This window comes from Zootoca vivipara, chromosome 1, assembly GCF_963506605.1.
Source record: "Zootoca vivipara chromosome 1, rZooViv1.1, whole genome shotgun sequence".
Classification (NCBI taxonomy): Eukaryota; Metazoa; Chordata; class Lepidosauria; order Squamata; family Lacertidae; genus Zootoca; species Zootoca vivipara.
The window spans coordinates 10968243-10990488 of record NC_083276.1 but is presented as its reverse complement, the minus strand read 5'-3'; the positions used below and the strand labels follow the sequence as shown (position 1 = coordinate 10990488).

General features: G+C 46.2%; 2 protein-coding genes across 3 annotated transcripts in view; both read right to left on the bottom strand.

Moving 5' to 3' along the window:
- CDCA4 (cell division cycle associated 4) overlaps window positions 1-22246 on the bottom strand; it is a 571510-nt gene that overhangs the window by 191297 nt on the left and 357967 nt on the right. The gene's annotated exons all lie outside the window — the stretch shown is intronic.
- Window positions 20398-22246, bottom strand: part of JAG2 (jagged canonical Notch ligand 2) — an 87888-nt gene continuing 86039 nt past the window's right edge. For both annotated transcript variants that reach the window (XM_035104725.2, XM_035104733.2), the window contains one exon: window positions 20398-21346. In XM_035104725.2, the coding sequence (XP_034960616.1) occupies window positions 20874-21346 (473 nt within the window). In that variant the 3' untranslated portion in view covers window positions 20398-20873. The remainder of the gene's footprint in view (window positions 21347-22246) is intronic.

The following is a 22246-nucleotide window of genomic DNA, read 5'->3' as shown; positions in this document are numbered from 1 at the left end:
AGACCTGCAGAGTGTGGGGGTATTTCAGGTCAGTGCACACCCCCAGGACAAGCCATTCCATTTCCCATCACACCCAGCTTTTCAGTTTGTTGTCTTTAACCACAGCCAGCTTTTCAAGGCCCCTGAGCTACATGGCCCCATAGTCAGTCACCGTTGGGCTTTGGGAGGCAGCATCTGGTTGGCCACTGTGAGAAGAGGGTGCTGGACAAGGTAGACCACTGTCCTGCCTGATGCAGCAAGCTCTGATGTTCTTATGTTAGGGAAAGTTAAATGGCTACATGGGGTGATATTGTGGGTTGAGTGGCAACCTGTTGCAGGTATTCCCTCCTCTTGAAATTTCCTTCTCTCTCTCGGAAGCTTTGGAAATGGAGCCCAGAAGGATGTACAGTACATGTGGCGCCCACCATCCACAGGTGAAACAGTTTGCAACTGGGGAGAGGGTATTTTGGGCTGTGGCACCACAACTTATAGCTCAGCTGGTAGAGAATGAGATTCTTAATCTCAAGGTTGTGGGTTTCAGCCCCATGTCGAGCGGAGAAATTCCTGCATTGCAGGGAGTCTAGATGACCTGAATGGTACCTTCTAATGCTATAATTCTATGATTTTAACTAGTGAATGGAATGCCCTTTCTTGGTGCTAATTTTGGGTTTTTTTATATCTATCATCTATCTATCTATCTATCTATCTATCTATCTATCTATCTATCTATCATCTACAGTGGAACCTTGGGTGGCGGACGAAATCTGTGACGGAGGCATGTCCGCAACCCGCAGTGTTTGCAAGCTGAAGCGCTGTGTCTGCGCCTGTGCGATTTGGCGCTTCTGCGCATGCACAAAGCGTGATTTAGCGCTTCTGTGCATGCACGAGCGATAAAACCCGGAAGTAACCAATTCCTGTACTTCCGGGATTGCCGCGGTCCGCAACCCGAAAACACGTAACCTGAAGCAAACGTAACATGAGGTATGACTCTATCAATCAATCAATCAATCATCTAATCTAATGTACCTTTTTATTTGTTTCAACAGGCATGGTTCCAGCCAATTGGGGGAGATTCAATTGAAGTTCTTACTTTGCTGTGACCACTAAACCAAAAGGAATCTCCAAAGAGGGAGGGGGAAATGGGGCATGTGATTTATTTGTTATTTTACTTGTTCATTTATAAGATTTCTTACCTGCCCTTCACAAAAGGTCCCAGGGCAGGTCACAACTAGGAATGGACAGATCTCTCCATGTCCTCCTCCATGTTTCTCATTTTTCTAATCTTAAGAATCTATTCTGCAACAATTTGTGGATTCCACCCTCAAAAATCCTAATGAGCATTTAAATGTGGCTTTCTCCCAATAAACACATTTTTGGACGAGGTTTTGAGCAATATACACATATTCGCAACACAATTTTCTCATGAAAATTTACCAGTGTTTTTGCACGTTATTTTCACGAATAGATGAGTTTTATGCACAATTTCACCCTAACACAGAGCTTTCCAAATTTTTCACGTTGGTGACACACTTTTTAGACATGCATTCACGTGACACACCTACACACTGCAGCCGAGACACGTGTCGTAACACACAGTTCGGAAAGCTCTGCCCTAACATATGAAATTTTCTACACACTGGTTTGTTGAAGAACTGCAAAATTCAGATAAGTGTGAATTTCAAAGGATCTCTGGGTTTCAGTTCACGTACAGGTTTGAGAATTGTGAATTAGGTCGTTTCTCATTACAACGCAAACAAAATCGGATTTCTCCCCCATCCCCAGTTACAACACAATTACAGAAAGGGATCGAAGAGTTAAATATAGAAAAACAAATAAAACCGCTCTGGCGAGAACAGATCAGTGTAAATTCAGCTAAAGTGGTGGGTTCCACAAAGCAGAATACTGTAATTGCCAAATCCCAGGGAACAAAGGTGCTAGAAGCAGCTCTATGGAGAAGCGCCTCCCCCCCCCACGAAATAGGGAGTTTCCTTGATGAATAGGGAGAGTTGGTGTGCAGGATATCGCTAATAGATGACAATCCACTGGTTGCCTATTTGTTACAAGGACCAGTTCTAGGTGGTGGAACCATTAATACAAAAAGCCCTTAACAGATTGCAACCAATTTAGTTGAGAAACTGCCTTACTCCATATGTGCTCACTAGACAACTGCAATCTGCAGAACAAGCTCTGTTATTATATTTGTTCCGCACTTGTAAGAAATCGATCTTGTAGCATGTCAACATCGAAGCTTCGGAACTCCCTGCTTATTGACACCCGCAGGCAGATGCCGTCACTATAATCCTGCAAAGAAGCATTTTTGATCAGGCAAACCTATCCAGAAATGCAGAAGTCTAAATGTGTTCTAATCTGTTGCTGCTGCTGCTGTTCCTGTTTTTACTATCCATTTAACATTTGACTTCCTTTCCCCCTCTTTTTGCGGTTCCTTAAATTTATTTTTTAAATATCTTCTGCATATCCGAATTCATTTAACTTGCTCATTTAATTATCTACTGTAAATATGTACTCTTATATAACTGCAGGTTATTACAACAACCCTGCTAATGTTTTTATCTGTTTACAACTTATCTGTAAATATTCAATAAACCATTTCCATGGATTGTAAAACTAATGAAATGTATAAATTTGAAAAGTATAAATAAAAAAGTAATCTGTTGGGTTTCTTTATAGCTTTTTAACCCTGTTTCTCACTGAGAATTTTATGTTCTGTTTCTGCAAGCTGCTTAGAGAGCCTGTTCACCATCAAGCGGGATATTTTTTTGTTAACTAAATAAAATGTTTGCTTGCTTGTTTTAAAAAGGGAAGGGACTCTCATTCCCAGTTCCTGCACTGATCTGGTGCCAGTGCCGGGACTTCGCTGTGGCCAAGGAGCTTCAGCTAGCCTTCCCTTCTGCTCTGTCAGGTGGTAGAATTACACCGGATGCCAGGATCTAGGCAGGCCCCTGCCTCCTAGCCTTTTTATCCCTTTGGGGCCATGCTTCATCTTTTGTGACCCTCTAGGGATCTGGAGCTTCGCAGATGGGAGCCGGCACCTGTTCCCTCATGTCTCTACTTTGTCGTGTCCAGGGCACACTTGACGGCCCCCCATGCAGCTGAGCGCAAGGGAGAAGCCACAGCAGCCACACCAAATATGTCACGGCTGGTCGCTTTGGGTGCAGGAAAGAGACAAGGGGACTTAAGGGAGAAGTTAAAGAGCCTGCCGGGAGGCAAGCCTTTAAACCTGCCACCCAACTTTTGGCCCTAAAATAACTCCTTGCTGACCATTTATAGTTTAGATTGATGGTGGGGGAATGCAAGGATTATTAGATAAGGCCTCGTCCGGCCCTAGGACAGTTATAAGCGTGCTCTGGGAAGGGGATCAGGTTAGCCACTATATAAATGCCCAGGCAGATCGGCAGAGGTGTTGCGAGAGCACCCGCGTGAGTGGAATTCCAAGGCACATCCTGCTTTAAGGGTGACATTTCGAGGGGAAGCAGAAAGATAGTCTCTCCGGAAACCTATGTCTAGTTGAAACATCCCTCCCTCCCTCCCTCTCTGTCTCTCTCTCTGTCTGTCTCTCTCTCTGTGTGCGTGTAAAATAAAAAAATTCCTTCAGTAGCACCTTAAAGACCAACTAAGTTTTTATTTTGGTATGAGCTTTCGTGTGCATGCACACTTCTTCAGATACACTTGAAACAGAAGTCAGACCCTTATGTATATACAGAGGGCGGGGGTGGGGGTGGGAATGGGTGATAGGCTGATGGGAGTGGTAAACCTGTAGATGGCTGTTAACGACTGCTGATGACTGCAATTGGTCCTGCGGGGAAAAAACAAGGGCTGAGGCGCTAAAGAAAGCTTGATCGTGCATAATGAGATAAGAATCCAATGTCTTTGTTCATCCCAGGTGGCTCCATGGTTTTAAGCTTGGTAATGAGTTCCAATTCAGAAACTTCTCTTTCCAGTCTGTTACTGAATTTTTTCTGTAATAAAACAGCTGCTTTGAGATCTTGTATAGAATGTCCTGGGAGATTGAAGTGTTCTCCTACTGGTTTCTCTGTCTTGTGGTTCCTGATGTCAGATTTATGTCCATTTATCCTTTGGCGTAGGGTTTGGCCTGTTTGTCCAACATAGAGAGCTGAAGGGCACTGTTGGCATTTGATGGCATACACAATGTTAGAAGATGAGCAATTAAATAGTCCTGAGATGGTATGTTGGATGTTGTTGGGGCCAGTAATGATGTTGTCCGGGTGTATGTGGCAGCAAAGTTGGCACCTGGGTGTGTGTTAGCAGTGCCAGCTAAGCAGCTCACCAAAACCTGGAACAGAATAGCGTTCATTGTGTTAGTCCATAGACTGGATCAGAAAGCTCACCGGGATCAATGTTGTGTACTCTGCCGATGCCGGTCGTACCTGTTAGGTTTTTCCTTTAAGACTGATGTGGTCAATGGTGCTACACAGAGATGTGTGTTTGTAACCTTGATGTGAATATTAACACACCTGTGAGCTTTTGCTAATTTGAATAATTGAAGGTAGAGTTTGCTCACTGTAATGTGATTGGGTAATTGACTATTTTGAATTCTGAATTTAAGCTACCCAAATGGTTCGTGGGTGTGGTGGTGATGGTTTGTGAAATGAAATGAATGGAGTAGAGGAGTGTGTTGTATATAATTGTAAATAAAAGCAAGCAAAGATACTGAAGACGACTTTGTTATTTCGTCGACCCTGCCGCTGTCGCCACTCGGTTGGTGCGTATTGCCCAACACTACCATTAGGCACAGTGATTTGCGATGATTTGGGATCATCTTTCATGTTTAGTGAGCTGGATCGTGCAATTAACGAGGACTGTCGCAGCGGAGCAGGGAGTTTCAAACCTCCTGTTTTACCTCAGTTAAACACACAGCCATTTTGCCCTCCTCATTCTCCCCGCCCCGGAAATGAAACCAAGTTGATCGAGGGACAGCCCAGAATCTGAGAAGGGTGGGGTTAGGGCATAGCTGCCAAGTTATCCCTTTTTAAAAGGGATTTTCCCTTATGCTGAATAGGCTTCCTCGCGAGAAAAGGGAAAACTTGGCAGCTATGGGTTAGGGTGATCGAAGGGAGTTTTTCTTTTGATTGCAGATAATTATTTCCCCAGAAATTCTTCAAATAAAGTATTATTATTATTATTATTATTATTATTATTATTATTATTATTGTTATTATTATTATTATTATTACCTGCCCAGAATGCCCTGTAAATTGAAAGCAACAACACAGCAAGCGAAACGTTGGCCTAGGACCTTTCTCTATGGAAGCAAGCTGCAGCCACAAACAGTTGCCAAGGACCCACAGTTGCTGCTGCTGCTAAAGCTACAGCTGCCAGGACATCCTTTACTAGTGCTCTGATGTGTCCTGGGCAGCTGGCAGTGTGGTTGCCCACAATTGCTCACTGTAAGGCACTGAGGGCAAACTCTCCAAGTGTCCCTATTTTCCAGGGACAGTCATGGATTTACAGAAGCCACCCCAGTTTCTGATTTGATCCAGAATGTCCTGCTCTTCCTTAAAAGGTAAAGGGACCCCTGACCATTAGGTCCAGTCATGACTGACTCTGGGGTTGCGGCACTCATCTCGCGTTATTGGACGAGGGAGCTTCCAGGTCATGTGGCCATCATGACAAAGCCGCTTCTGGCGAACCAGAGCAGCGCACGGAAACGGTGTTTACCTTCCCGCTGTAGCGGTACCTATTTATCTACTTGCACTTTGACGTGCTTTCGAACTGCAGGAGCTGGGACCGAGCAATGGGAGCTCACCCCGTCGCGGGGATTAAAACCGCCGACCTTCTGATCGGCAAGCCCTCGGCTCAGTGGTTTAACGCACAGCGCCACCTGCGTCCCTCTGCTCTTCCTTAGGACGTCCCTATTTTCACTGGAGAAATGTTGGAGGGAATGGAGTCATCTGACCTCGGAGACGTGGAGATAAGTAACTATACGACCTTTAGAAGACATCTGAAGGCAGCTCTGTATAGGGATTGTAAGGGGGAGAGAGTATAGAGAACCTCCCCCTCTAATCAGGAGCAGCTCCTCCCCAAGCAGCCATGGAAGCGCAGGGTCTGAAGGAGCTAGTCAGGAAGCAGAGAGGGAGAGCCAGGGCTCCGGCAGCATGGAAGAGCTCCTGCTCCACAGGCGGGAAGAGAAAGAGATGGAAAGGGGGGAGAGGGAAAAGACGGAGCGTAGACCCTTTCCCCCGGCACCGGAATTAAGGAGGAGGAGGAAAGGGAGGAGATTCGCTGTCCCCAGGCTCTTATGTTGGTCCAAGGGGCGGAAAGGGGCAGTGCCGGATTCTGACACGGAATAAGCGGACATGAAACCGACAGCTCATCACACTGTAAATAATGTGCACCAATAAAGACTCTGAAAGACAAGTATGTGGAGAGTCGTTACTCAGGAGTAACCTCTGACAGGGATGTTTTGTAAAATTCAATGGCTGGTGTATAACAGCAGCAGCAGCAGCAGCAGCAGCAGCAGCAGCAGCAGCAGCAGCAGCAGCAGCAGCAGCAGCAGCAGCTACTACTACTACTATTATTGAATAAGACGTCCTTATTTTCTTTGGAGAAATATTGGAGGGTATGTAGGTGCAATTATGCTAGTGAGCAGAGGAACATAAGCCGAGCTTTGCTGGATCAAGCTGGTGGCCTCCTTATTCTTACAGTGGCTCGTCCAATGTCTCTGTGTGCCTCCCTCATCCTCAACACAGCCCCCCCTCTCTCCTGCATACACTTGAGTCGATCTCCAAGCCTGAGTTAACCTACCTCATGCAGAGCGGAGAAGCCAGGTGGGTATGAGGGACGTGCACACAGACCTCTAGCCTTGACCTCCCTGATGACCTGATTTGCCGTTTGTGCAGCAAAGATGCTGGTGGGTGCTGAAAGAAAGGAAGGAGCTAAACTGAGCCCTCCTGCAAGTCCTCCATGCATGGCTGTCACCCAAGCACCAGGGATTGACGCATCCAGGCGTCCAAATCATCTAGGGCTGTAGCTCAGTGGAAGAGCATCTGCCTCTCATGCAGAACGTCCCAGGTTCAATCCCCAGCATCTCCAGGTAGGGCTTAGAGAGAGCCCTGCATGAACCCCTGGAGAGCTGCTGCCAGTCAGTGTGGACAATACTGAGCTAGATGGTCCCTATCTTCCTAATGACGCTGGGAGATATTTCTATCCATTGTACCTCTTGGCTTCCAGAGTGAGTTAAGAACATAAGAATATAAGATCAGCCTCCCGAGTCAGGCCAATGGTCCATGTAGTGCAGCATCCTGTTCTCACATCGGCCAAGCAGGTGCCTATTTGGGAAGCTTGCAAGAAAGTGCCATTCAGATGTGCTGGGAGAGCACAGTTGCTGGGGTTGATGGTGCCCCTAAACTCCCCAATATGCACCTGCTTCCGACCACCCTTCTGGCTAACTCAACCTGGATTGCCCACCCGCAAATCCAGCCTCCTTGGCCCCCTCTGTTCCAAACACACATCCAGGAAGGCGGCGCATATTCTGAGCACTGGATCGCAGCAACGTGCTGAGGCGAGCAACTGGCACAACCCCCTTTGCTTATTTATTTAGGCGCATTAGGGGTTGTCCAGGGTAGACTCTGTTACAGAAGAGGGAAGAAAACAAGCCTTCATTTGCCGAGCAGGGAAGCCGTAACCCTCAGGAGACCAGTAAGCATAGCAGCACCTCAACGCAGGAGACGGGTGGCATGGCAGCACTAATACACAGGGGGCCGGGGAGCAGGCATGGCTTCACAGAGGAGTTGAACACTTCAGTGACCCTGGAACAGAACACAGGTGGAGCACAGGATGTGCTTGCAAGGCCAGGGCTGATCTGCTTAGCTCAGCATCCCCCGGACCTCTGATAGGCTTGGAATCCCAGATGGGATCTCTCTCTCTTTCTCTCTCTGTCTGTCTCTCCAAGAGAAAAAGAAGCCAGGGTGTGTGTTGTGTGGATTTACAGCAGAGAAACAGCAGGGGTGAGTGTGCTTAACCCGTTCCCCTCCCATCACTTTTCTACTGCAACTCTCCCTCTCTGCTCCTGAGACTCTTTCCCCATAGTAGGAAATGTAAACAGAGGTTTTCATGGAAGCACATTTTATTTTCTGAACTAGCTGGCCTGGTCACGCATTGCTGTGGCTCATCCCTGTGATTCCCCCCACCCTGTCCTGATCCATGAACTATTCTGCCCCCTCCTCCCCCCACCCCGGCTCATCCCTGTGATTCCCCCCACCCTGTCCCGATCCATGACATATCCCACCCTCTCCTCCCCCTACCCCCATCCAGGCGAGTCCCCGCTTTCATTTGGCCTAGTCTGTAAAGGCGAGCCAAGGTGCTGTGGAGAGGGAAGTTTTTCTAGCTGCAGTACCAGTGTAGCTGCCACTAGAGGGCGATGTTTTGTAACCTGGTTCTTTTCCCAGCATGCTTGACAGGGTCTCCTGGCTGACTTTTTAGGTCCTAAAAACAGGGTTTGTATACCCCATGTAGCTAGGAACACTCCCATAGTGGCATGTTTCATCGCTATCGCTCAAGCGGTTTTGGTGAAAGGTGAAAACCAACGGACATGGCCAGTTTCACATTTTTTTATATATAGATTGCAATAGGCAAAGAGAGTTACTGCATGTGATTCTTCCATCCCTAAAGGTTTGGTGTTGGCAGAAGACATTTTGCTGCCCAAAGCGGTGCCTTCCTGCCACTCCAGTTTTGAAAAGTATTGCCATTCCCATAAGCTTCCAAGCAAATCCTTTACACTAATGCCAGGGAACCAATGTGGGACCCTTTGGATGTTTTAGACTACAAATCCCATCTGCCCCAACAAACATTACCAGCAGTCAGGGATGATGGAAGTTGTAGTCCAGAAACATCTGGAGTGCCAAAGGTTCCCCATCCCTGCCTTATGTTCTTGCATTCTTCACTCATGTCTTCTTTTTCTTGCACCAGCTGAAGATGTTCTGTTTAAATGAAACCTTGGCTGGATCTGGTACAGTGCTACATCCATTTTTGGTCACCAGGCCTGCTGGCTTGGCCCCGGGACTGTGAGTGCCCAGGGCCACGCACGCCATGGGTACAAGGGTGTCTGACATCAGCACACCTGGTGTTGGCACACCTTGTGGCATGCTGATGTCACACACACGTGCCAGTGGGCATGCATCGGCCCGGGCACATTTTTGAGAGGGGGTGTGACCAGGAACATCCCCCCAATGGGCTCCCTCATTGGAGCCTGGCTCTTCACGCCCAGCGGCAGCTCTGCTCTCAGGTCATGGCCTTTGCTGCAATGGAGAAACATGACTTCCCTTCTGACTAAGAGGAGCAGCAGAGGCAACCATGCCATTTTGCAAAATTAAGCATTCATTCTTCAGACACCCTTCCATCGTTTTATTCCTTGCACGACTCCTTTCCCGTCTCCATCCTGCTTCCAATTTAAGGCCAACGCAGCAGCCAATCAGCATTGAGCCATCCAGGGAGTGGTCCGGAACAAACGGGCTTGTATGTTTCAGGCCGAGGGTTCCTGCTGCAGGGATGCTTTCTGCAGTCTATCCAAGGAGGGGAGAGGAATGGAATGTGTGATGACAGCAGCCTGCCGAGAGGCTGTCGGCAGCCATCTAAGTCAAAGGCTGTCATGAGAGCCGTGGTTCTCTGGCCTTCCCAATGAGCTAAAGCTGGTATTCAAAAATGGGAGCGCCAGTAGAGGGGGGTGTTTTCAGAGGGTGCATCTTGATAAATGCACACAAGCTGGAATTGAGCCAGAGGAAGAGATGAGCCCCGTTGAATCAGGCCAATGGCCTTTCAAGTCTGACATCTTGGGCAGCCAGATGTTAGTGCAACAGACCTCTCTTGCTGCTGCTTCCCAGCCAGTGGTTTTCAGAGACAGGCTGCGTCCGATCATGGAGGTAGGATATAAAGTAGCAGCTGTTGACAGCCTTATTCTCCATGAATTTGTCTAATCGCCCTTTAAAGGACTGCCGTAAAGCATCTGCAAATGCAGTGGTAGAGCCAAACTGGTGCTCCTGCTGGTTCCTTTACACCAGGCATCCCCAAACTTCGGCCCTCCAGATGTTTTGGACTACAATTCCCAACTTCCCCAACCACTGGTCCTGTTAGCTAGGGATCATGGGAGTTGTAGGCCAAAACATCTGGAGGGCCGCAGTTTGGGGGTGCCTGCTTTACACCCCCCACCCCCCCGTGCATCACTCCTCTCTCCTCCTGGAAAGCAACAGCAACCCACCTGCTGGGAAGCTGGCACAGCAAATCCACCTCACTTGGCAGAATAATTCCTGGGTGCCTTCGGCCTTTAGTTCAAAGCAAACCTTCTCTTCTCCTGATTGCCTGTTTTCAGATATTATATTGATATGCTCCTTCACCTCTAAAGGAAGCCAAAAGACCTAAGTGTTTATAAGGATGTAAGAGGAGTCTGCTGGATCAGGCCCATGGCCCATGTAGTCAAGCATCCTGTTCTCACAGTGGCCAACCAGAAACCCCCAAGCAGGGCCAGAGCACAAGGCATTTTCCTCTTGTGTGGTTATTCCCTCCTCCAACTGTGGAGGCAGATCATAGCCATCATGGCTAATAGTCACAGAGCCTTCTCCTCCATGCCCCCCTAATTCTCTTTTAAAGATGTCTAAGTTGGTAGCCATCACTGCCACTAGTTATTAAACTAAAGGCAAAGGACTCCTGGATGGTCAAGTCCAGTCAAAGGAGACTATGGGGTTGCAGCACTCGTCTCGCTTTTCAGGCTGAGGGAGCCGGTGTTTGTCCACAGACAGCTTTCCAGGTCTTGTGGCCAGCAGGACTAAACTGCTTCTGGTTAACAGAACAGAACAGAACAGAACACCGTGATGGAAACCAGAGCGTGCGGAAACGCTGTTTACATTCCGGCCACAGTGCTACCTATTTATCTACTTGCACTGGCGTGATTTCGAACTTCGAGGTTGGCAGGAGCTGGGACAGAACAATGGGAGCTCACCCCATCACGGGGATTTGAACCAACAACCTTCTGATCGAAAGCCCTAAGCTCTGTGATTTGGCCCACAGTGCGAAGAAGGACTCTTTTTTTTAATCTGCATTCAGCTTCATTGCATGTCCACAAGATCTAGGGTTATGAAAGCTGGAGAAAAACCTTTCCTCTAGCCACTTTCTCCATGCCAAGAATAATTTTACAAACTCCTGCCATGTCTCCTCCTACCCACCTCTGAGCATAGAAGCCCCAAACATTGCAATCCTTCCTCATCCCTCTCTCCCTAGAACATCTTGCTGTTCCCAAAGCTGGGCAACTGTTTCCTCCCCATCCTCCTTTTCCTCCTGGTGATTGTGGGGTATTTATGAAATACCAGGAGAAAGTTAATTAAAGGAGTTAGTACATGGTGGACATACTGAGCACACACCAAAATATAAAGGAGGCCTAATGGGAGCCTGCCTCTTGTAATCCCACTGAAATGAGATAACCATCCTCCCTGTTCGCTTAGCTTCATTCTTCCTCTTTAGCACACTACACGGCATTCCTCCCTGGGCAAGCGTGCCTGGTCTGGTCTAGCCCAGGAAGCACTGGGGCAGAGCTGTTCTTTTCTGGAATGCTAACCAGTCTGCCTGATAGATCTGCACAATTCCCTTGAGCTCTTACCTGCTGCCATACCTCCATGAAGAGATCTTATCTCGTTTATTATAGCCAGCATTCACTCTTGCGAGTGCTATTTGGGGGTGTGCAGCAGGGTTTCAGGCAGAGAGAAAGGGCTTGTTATTTCTCTCTTCTTTTTAAAGGGAGTGGGGATGGGGAAATAGCCCTGTTATATATTCTTTCTTGCATTTCTTTTTGCCAATCCAATTTTGTGCAAAAAAAAGGGGGGAAACTCTTGGAACAGGAGTTCCAGCTCCTTAGATTCTTCTCATCTTCCCTTCCCACTTGGTTCTGGGAGGGAGATAGAAAAGGCTGAAAAAGTGCCTTCCCAGTGTTTGGTGAGAAGAAGCAAAAACGCCTCAAGAGCTAAAGGCTGGTTCGTTTTAATTAAACTTTCTCCCAGTAGCTTATAAATGTTCCATGTCAGCAGAAGACACACTCTTGACAGTCTCTCTATATGAAGGAAGCCTCCTGTTGATATTCCTTCACCACAAAACACCCACACAAAATCATGTTGCACCAACGAGGGAAGGAGCTGTCAATTTTGACTTCTCTCTGTTTCTGACGTATCCAATCTTAAATTCTGTCCTCCGAATTTCAGAAAGCGAAATTACACCCAGAAAGCGAATATTCAGAAATTTGCTTTCAGAGAAAGTGAATTAGGTTGGTTCACCTTTAAATTGCAACCTGAATCCTAATTTTCACCCATTCCTCTTTGCCTCTTCTTGTAGGAGCAACTGTCAAAGGCACATTGAAGGACTATCGGAACAATGCTTCTTGTGATCCTGGGCATCTTTGGAAGAAATCCATTATTTTTAGGAATGCGCGTCCTTCCCAGGTATGTCCCCGATCTTGGCTCTCAATGGCACAGAGGATGCCCAAGTACTTAAAAGCACACAAACACATCAAAGAGTTGAAAGTGCTCCAGATGTGTTACTGGAGTGGAAGAAAAGAAATGAATTGTTTTTCATTGCAACAACTAGGCTTGGGTCAGGCATGGAGCATTTTGCGATAAAGGGAAGAAGAGGCTGCCATTTAGCCAGGGGAAGAGTCATTTCAGATCTAGGTCTAGTTACCCACAATGATCAACATGTCCCCACTAGGCCAATGGCTGATGCATTTTTTTTAAAAAAAAGTATTTGAAAGAATTGTGTGCTGATCCATCAGTTCCTATCCACCCTCATGTAGACCTTTAAAGAAAACAACCATACCAGTATCCTATTGTTCAGCCTGGAAACTGAGGTCCACCTCCAAGGGTCTTCTGGCGGTCCTTCATTGCAAAACGTGAAGCTACAGGAACCAGGCAGAGGGCCTTCTAAGAAGTGGCACTCTCCCTGTGGAACACCCTCCCACCAGATGTCAAGGAAACAAACAACTATATGACTTTTAGAAGACATCTGAAGCCCTGTATAGGGAAGTTTTTTTTTAATGTTTGATGTTTTGCTGTGTTTTTAATATTCTGTTGGGAGCTGCCCAGAGTGGCTAGATGGGTGGCATATAAATAATAACATTCTTATTCAGCACCCTCTCTCCCCTAGGAGTGAAATTGAACAGGCCAAAGCTTCGTTGCATTGTTCTGCCCCCTCTCTCCCTTCCCGCCTTCCAGGCCCTCTATTGCATTTGTGGAAGAGAGTTCGGGGAGACGTTCTGCTGGGGCAGTGGTCCTGGGTGCATTTTTTTTGGGGGGGGTGACGCTGCTGACGCCGCCCTGCCAGCCCTGTTTGGCAAGGTTGGGACTGAAGGGCACATGTGTGTTGTGTCCTTCTCACACTGCCCTGTCAGGCCCGAGCCAATTCCCAGCCTTGCAAAGAAGCTGGGGGCTGGCGCCACTCTGGGAACGTTGGCACCAAGGGCAGGGCTCGTGTGGGAGGCTCCGTTCACCCTCCACACCCCACTCCCCTGGTGTGTGCACCTGCCCCGTGCACCGGCAAACCACGCTATGCCGCTGGTGGCATGGAGGCACCACAATGAAGTCACTTTAGGAAAAAAAAAGTATACCGATTATATAGGCCCACTCCAGCGAGGCTAGGTATGGGGGCGTGCTTTGTGTTACGCAGAATCCTTTCCTTGTACACCCAGCACAAAATCCATTCGCTTTCTTTGTGGGTTAAGCAACCTGCTGGAAGGGTGGGCCACTCCCTCCGCTCTAGGTTTCTTTTTAGATATTAAAGCTATTGTAAGCTAAATATTTCACACTCCGTTCCAAAGGCAGACTTAGACAGGGAGCAGGATATGCTGTGGGGTATCTGCACCGCCACACTCTACAGAGTTGCCTTCCCAGTTCCTTTCCAAGGGATGATCTTGGCAGAAGATCATACAGATCAATGTAAACTGTGTCCATTGTTAACTTGGCCTAACATTCTTCGTGGCTGGAACAACATTCCCCCCGCCCCCCAGTGCCTTGGGCCGAATTGTTGCTGAATCCCCTGAAGTCTTGTCAGCTATTTTTATTTAGCTATTCTTCCCACAGCCCTCTTTTTTTCACATTCACCAAAACAAAATAAAAGCCTTTCCTTTCTCAACCTAGCTTTGGACTGAGGGAAAATGAAAAGGCTGTTTAATGTCTAGTAGGGTCGATTGTGATAAAAGGATTTGGTTTTTGTTGTTGTTGTTACGCTTAGAAATAATTCAGAGTAACCGGCTGAATTTCCTGGATGCCCGGAAAAGTAAGTCCAGACTCCTGCATTGTTTGCAGATTGGTATCTAAGGCCCTGGAGTACGGCGATATTCCCCCCCCCCCCAACACTTCTGGAGGCCAGAAGACATGTTAGATTGTGCAGGCATAGTTATAGAGGCCAACAGGTGGGTGGTACATTCTAAATGCAGTCCTCAAAGGAGGAAAAGAAGACCCCTGAACTAATCTGGCAAAATATACCCAATCACGATGGATGCGATCCCACTTAGTAATCGGATGTGGACTCAACACTGGAAGGCTAAGGTAGCCTGTTCTGTTTGCCCTTCTGCTGGAAAATGCTCTGCCATTTTCAGAGGTTCTCTTCAATCCCCGCTGCCCGCTCTGCTGGGACTCATTTCCCTCCATCAGCACTAATGCATAATAAATGAAGAGCCGCTTAATCGGTTGTAAAGTGGAGCGTCCTAAAAGCTTAATGGGGATGGTTTTGTGGGGAACTGAGCATTGTCATTCTGCCTTCAGCTGAACGTTTTTGGTTTGTTTTTGTTTTTATAAAAATTGCTTTTATTTTTTTATCTATGTCATTTAAACCGTGATTGATATTAATTCTGTATTCTTAGATTTTATGATTTATGTGGAAATGGTTTTCCATTTGGTTGTGTACTTTTTAATGTGTTTTATTTATTGCTTCCGACTTCTGTAATGTTGGTAATTATCTAAATCTTGTCATGTTGTAAGCCACCTTGAGCATTGTTTTAACTATGGAAAGGCAGCATACAACTAAGAAATGATGATGATGATGATTTTGCTACACACACACACACACGGGTTCCATTCCAAGGGTTCAATGTATATGCAAAAATGCATACACTAGAACCGTGCCCCTCATATGAGCATCTTTATTTTTCTGCAGTTGGTGCACCAAGTTGCCTTGGAACCCCAAGCAAGTCCCGCACAGTGCACGGTCTCTGGGATGCTCTTGGGAGTTTTCGCAGAGCCTTCCAAATTCCCATGACATCTCACGTGACCATTCCCAGGCTTCCAGAACCAGTGTGCTGAGTGCCAGGTAAGCGAGGCAGAGTGCTTAAAAACTCTTCCCACACTGGGAAAACCCAGAGCAAAACAGAGCTCTTAAGCTCTCTGCCTTGTGCGCATTTTAACTGGTGCAATTTCAGACGGCTGGACTTCAACTGCACAAGTTAAATGAGCGTTAAGATGCTATCGTATTCATAAGCATGCGCACACACAATATCTACAAGTTGAGCTGGTGAACACTTCATCCCATCCTAACTGCTTAGTCAGTTCCTCAAAACTTACCGAGTGGGTATGTTTCTAAATTCCATAAAAGGTAAAGGTAAAGGACTGCTGACTGTCAGTCAAGTCCAGTCGCAGACAACTTTGGGGTTGCCGCGCTCATCTCTTTACAGGCCAAGGGAGTCAGCGTTTGTCCACAGTCAGTTTTTCCAGGTCATGTGGACAGCATGACTAAGGCGCGTCTGGAACACTGAAACCAGAGCAGTGCACAAAAACGCCATTTACCTTCCCACCGCAGCGGTACCTATTTATCTACTTGCACTTTTTTTGGCATGCTTTTGAACTGCTAGGAGCTGGGACCAAGCAATGGGAGCTAACCCAGTCGTGGGGATTTGGGCCGCCGACCTTCTGTGGTGGACTAGTGTGGTGCAGTGGTTAAGAGCAGTAGTCTCGTAATCTGGTGAACCGGGTTCGCGTCTCCGCTCCTCCGCATGCAGCTGCTGGGTGACCTTGGGCTAGTCACACTTCTTTGAAGTCTTTCAGCCTCACTCACCTCACATAGTGTTTGTTGTGGGAGAGGAAGGGAAAGGAGAATGTTAGCCGCTTTGATACTCCTTATGGTAGTGATAGTGCAGCACTTCACACTTATCTGAAGCGCCCTCTTCTTATACGTGACACTGAAGTAATGTGCTCACCGGCATCTTTCCCCACTGACCTGCCACCCCATCCACCTCTCCCTGGATCAGCTAAAAAAAGAAAAGAGCACCAGGGATTAATACTGTCACCCACATTCTATTAAGGCCATCTTCCAGGAGGAGTGGATCTAGGAGACGATGCAAAGAGACTAGTCGGAGAAGGAAGTAAAGCGTTTCCAGCAAGGTTTTTACAAGACTACTCTTTGATAGATCCCAAGTAAACTGTTGAGAATGCATCTTTGAAGAGCATGCCATTGTACCTGGGGTAGGGAACTTGTGGTCTTCTAGATGTCTGGGGTCAATCTTACCTCTCTCAGCAAGCACGGAAAGCAGTCATCAATGATGTGATCTGTAATTCAACATCTGGAATACCAGATGTCTCTCTGTTTGGTGACCAACTGCTAATTTCAACATACAAGTCATTCCTCCCTCAGGGCAAAAAAAAAAAATTGTGCCTTTGGCATCTGTACACAGCACACAGGTCCAAATACTCATGTATGGTCTCTGCAGCAGTGGCCTGGTGGTGGGAAGTTACACCCTACAGCAGAAGGGGCAGAAGCCAGATTATCCTCTCTGTGTGTGTGCTTAACTGACAATGTCTACATAGGACCTTTGCTATTACTTGCCGATGCTTCTCTTCTTTCTGGCCTACTTGCATGCCTTTGCACTCTACCGTTCCTGGCCCAGATTCCACCCTAAACTCAAATCTTGCCAGGACTTGCCTGCAAAATGCCAAGAGAGAGAGAAAAGGAAGCGCCCGGTTGCAAACTGCAACAGAAAAAAACCCAATCCATTTTGTCTCCAGAATACAACCCTAAAAGCCCAGTCCAAAGATTCTGTGAACGGTTGGACCCTGCTGGCTTTTGAAGAGTGTTCACAGGATTCCTCTATTAGGAAACGGATCTCTAGGCCCACAGCACAGAAGCTAGAAGCTGCCCATTGAAGGTAGGCAGTGGGATGGGGGAAGACATGGAAGTCCAAGAGGTTCACAACACCCCAAGAATCCTCTTATAAGAGCAGGCCACCTCCCTCAGATTTATTCTGCAGCAAGAGTCTAACTCAAGTATTATTTGATCTCCCGAGGGTTAATTATCCTGGTTGGTGAAAGAACACAAACAAACACAGAAAACGGCAAATGGCCAAAAGAACTACAGACTGCATAAATTGGTGCTGGAACATCAGAGGAGTTTGGAGAGTGAAAGGGGTTGCAATAATAATAATAATAATAATAATAATAATAATAATAATAATAATAATAGCAGTGCCAGCCCAAAATTCAGATTAGGAGGTGCAGATTGAATTCCCCCCTTCAGAATCCACTGTCGAAACACTTCAGCTGGATTAAGTAAAGAACAGTTTCCCCCCTCAAGTGATTTGCAGTTACAAGCACCTGTGTATCCAAGTCTTTTTGGGACTGAGCATTTGAATTGAGTTGCTATTAGCACGGCCAGCTCGACATCTTGCCTTCCAAATCTGAACGACCACAGGGTCCAAGGGACTAGGAAAGCAGAAAGCATTGGAAAAGCAGTTTGAAATGTTACATCAGTGAAACCATTTTACTAGGTTTCGGAAGGCAGTGGCGCTGATATACAAGGACAACAAATGATTTTTTTTTAAGGTTCCCATTCAAAGTTGCATTAGATTTTTTTTGGGGGGGGGGGTAGAGTAATAACCAATGAGAAGGGAGATATTGTGATCACAGTCCCAAAACCATTTTGAACATCTAAAGAACCAAGCAAGGGGGAACAAAAGTGTCAACTGGCAACATTTGTTATAAAATGCTTTAATAAATAGTTTTCTTCCGAAAGCTATCGAAGAACATGTCAAACATAATGTACTGCACAGAAGTTCCTGCAAATTCCCGCATTCATGTACTGTATAAAATAAAAGTGGATTCAAAAACATTCAGGGTTACATTGAGTGGCCAAAACGTTGAGAAACATCAATTTTCTTTGCAATGATAGGATAGCTAAGTAACGTAGGGTTAAGTTTTCCCAGTAATTAAAATAAAGATATAGCTCATTTCTTTAATAATAAAGCTTTTTTTCTTTTTTTAAAAAATCATTAACCACCCCACAAATAATGCACAAGCCTTCCGTTATGAATAACCATTTCTTGCGAGGCATTCCACCTTCTGAGACGGAACCAGACATTTTGACAGATGTTGTGCCATGACCCTTTGTTGGAGACATCTTGGCAGGACTGGCCAGGAGAGGATGAGAGTGCAGAACTGGGGGTCCCAGGGAGGGGCTAGTCTAGGAGCTGGGGAGAAGAGCAGGCTAGGAGAGGAGAGGCCTTGCCTTGGTGGACAGCAGATAACCCTGGCTGACACAGGGAGCAGTCTGACTTGCCTGGCAAGCACTGCCCGCCTCCAGGGAGAGGCCTGAGACGAGAAAGGACAGCGAGCAGCAGACTCAGCCTCCTTGTGGGAGTTCCCACTTGCTTGCCCAGACCCAAGGCTTGTGAAAACAACCGCATGAATGACTGGCCCGGTTTCCAAAAGCGGAGCCTAGGGTGTGGTTCAAGTGTTGGGGCCTCTTAGCTTGCACCTAGCCATGCAGCTTAGAGCTCTGCAGCAGCGGCAGAGGAAGCCACTCGTGCGGCGCCTGGGGTGGTGCACCCAGGGGCAGGGCGCACCACCGAGCCTCCGGAGTCTACCTGCCTCCTCCAATCAGCCGCCCTACAGCTGGGGGGGGGGGAAGGCAGTGGGTGGACCGTTTGGGGCAGGCATCCCCAAACTTCCACCCGCCAGATGTTTTGGACTATAATTCCCATCATCCCTGACCACTGGTCCTCTTAGCTAGGGATCATGGGAATTGTAGGCTAAAACATCTGGAGGGCCGCAGTTTGGGGATGCCTGGTTTGGGGAGTGCAGAGCCTGTGGGTGCCCAAGCCACTGTTGTCTCTCCCAAGAGAGACACGTGGCTCGGGTACGCCACAGACACCGCGGTGAGTGCCGCCTGGCATTTTGTGCCCCCCCCCAGTGGTGACGCCCGGGGAGGACCACACCCACCACACACCCCTTCCTCTGCAGTGACTTCTGAATCATGCAACCTGATCTATGCTCGGGCACCGTAGTGGATTCTGAAACAAAGCCTTTAATAATAATCAAGCCAAGAGTCCAAGTAAGTAGAAGCCTTGGCACCACGGGGTCAAGAAGAGCAGTCCTGCGAACATCTAACCCACAAAAGGTGGGGCATGATGTGCTACAAGTTTCCCAACCCCCACAAGTAGCAGCCAAAGAAGTGGAGCAGAGGCAGGGAAACTCAACGCGGTGGGGGGGGGGGCATTGCCATGTCAAACATTTTGAATCGCTAGTTGCTATCAAAGACAAAAGAGGGGACAGGACTGCTCTTTTGGTGGCAGGAGTGGGATTTGCCAAAATGCCTGGCTCCAATCTGAGTTTGCCAGCCTTGTTCCACAGAGGTGAATAAGCAAAACAGAAACAAGAAATGAGAAAAAAATATTGTTCCCTTCATTAGGCCTGTATTTTTTTAAAAAAAATGCAAAAAAAAGCAATACCACATGTAAGACATTCACGAAAGAAAGAAAAATATTGCCCTGTTTTTATACTGTACAGTATACTTACTCTGCGTTCTTGAGATGGGAGGAAACAGTCTGGTTCTATTTACATGTGAAATGATGGCGATACATTGGAAAAGTACAAAAAAGAGCGATCAACAGATTCCCAACATTGATTGCATTAACATCACTTCCTAATATGGACATAATACCAAAATAAGTTTTATTTGTATTCTTTTTTTCATATTTTTTTAGAAACTGCCATAAAACTTCCCTTTCTGTGACATAAATTAAAAAGGAATGACGTTTTAAAAAAAAGACCAAAAATATTTTAAGTTATTAACTCAAATATACAGAAATGATTCATTTAAATATGTACATATTTACAAAAAACACACTCTCGTAATCTGAAAATAAACTGTTGTCAGTCTTGAGGATACCAAATATGGAATCCTCTTGTGGTAAACTTAGATGGGCATGGCAGTCTTTGACAGTTGCTATAGAAAAAGGAAGTTGAAATCTCAAGGCACTTGACACGTGCTTCAATACTGCAATCCTAAGGTAATTAAAACAAATTTACATAGTCAAATTAAAAAGGCCACTTTTTTCCAACCACAGTTTGAAAGATCTCTATAGGATATTTTTTTTGTTCCAAAAAAATAAGGCAATTTTTTTTTTGAGGTGGGGGAAACTTGCAGAACTTAAGTGCAGGGAGTGGTTTCTAAGTAAGGATTCAAAAGAACAGTTCATGTGAGGGTTTTTTTTTTTTACCCCTTAAGTCCAGTAACTTCCTCAACCAGGAGGTTTTTTAGCTACTGTTACAACAGGTAAAAAGAAACACGTCCTGTAAACAGTGTAGAGTCTTGGGCGATAAACTTTTATGAAATCGAAAATACAAACTTCCCTCCTCTGCCAACACAGCAAGTGTTCTCCACGTAAAGTTTACAAAAATAGCAACTATCAAAGATTACTCTATCATCTGACAGTCATTGAATAATTTATACAAGGCTAAAAGAAACAAAATAAAGTTTTTATCATTTTAACTTTTTTTATTCAAAATAAAGTAACTATGAACATTTGACTCCAGACAATTAAGTCCTTGGTGCAAAGCGGAGACGCCAATTTCTCCAACTCTGTTCAACGTTGACGGCGCGGATATGGTCCGAACAAAGATTTAGTCTCTTCCGCCTTCATGGTTTGCTGTGTTCACATTTTTTACAGATCTGTTGTCCATTTTGGTTGTCTGAAGAGATTTCTTAATAGGACTATTCTCTAAGGAGTCCATTGCCTTTGCTGACAAAGGCTTAGAGTGTTTGTGAGAGAGGAATTTGTCCATTTCCATGACCTCTCTCTCTTCTTCTTCCTCTTCCTCCTCATACTCTGTGTACTCCTCTACTCCGTCGTAAGTTCTTTTTTGAGGAGCTATACAATTGTTGGGTTCGTAATGAATGCCTTTGCGGTTGCAAGGTCTCTCAATAGGATTCCATATGGGATTTAGAGGCGCCCATTGGTTATTTGCAGCCTCTTCTATGGATGGGCGATTTCTCTCTCTCTCTTTTCTCCTCTTTCGTGTCCACCACACACAGATAATTATACAGGTTAACCACACAATGCTAAAAACTACACAAAGGATTGGAACCAGGAAATCTAGAAAACACAAGCCAAACACACAGCTTAGTGAGCAACTGCTAAGCAAGATAGAATTGAAGGCATGTGCAAATAAAGTCTCCAAGAGGCGTGATAAATACCTGCTCCAAGGGGACATTAACTATCTAGCTGTTGTTCAACTGAAGTCTCATTCCACACTTCCTCTTGTCCTGCCGATTTCTCCCAGGGGGAAACCACTCTTTAGCGCTCAATTGGAGCAAAAAAAATGGCAATTCGGGTTTTCTCTGGATTGACTGTTTGCAGGCCAAGGGGGAAACTGCTCGGATCTGGACCCATGCTTTCAAGGCACAGGACAAATAGGAGTGTGGACAATCCCCAAGATTTTTAGTTTTTTCTTTAAGTTTTGCCTATTTTGGTCCTCCAAGAGCATTGTGTGGAAAAGCAGAAAGCAACAACACAAACCCCTTGTCCCTACAGCTGTCCCATTTGGAACTTGCTTCCACGTAAAGTGCCTGCCTCAGTTTACTAAAACACAAAAGCTAACCTTTATGGGCACAATATGCCCAAGCAAATGGTATCTATTAGCCAGGAGGAAATAGAAGTGACATGGACATAAAAACAACCCCTCAATAGCCAGCCTAGACTTCAACACTATTTATTTTTTTATTTTTTAAAAAAAGGAGGAGAGGAAAGGCCAAATATGATAGGTATCAAATTTGTTAGTATTTCAAATACAGTTGTACCTTGGTTTTCAAACTGCTTAGTTCTCAAACGTTTTTGGCTCATGAACACCGCAAACCCGGGAGTGACTATTCCAGTTTGCGAACTATTTTTGGAAGCCAAACATCCGAAAGGGCTTCCGATTGGAGCTTTCTGCAGCCAATCAGAAGCCGCGCTTTAGTCTCTGAAAGTTTTGAAAATCAAACGGACTTCCAGAAC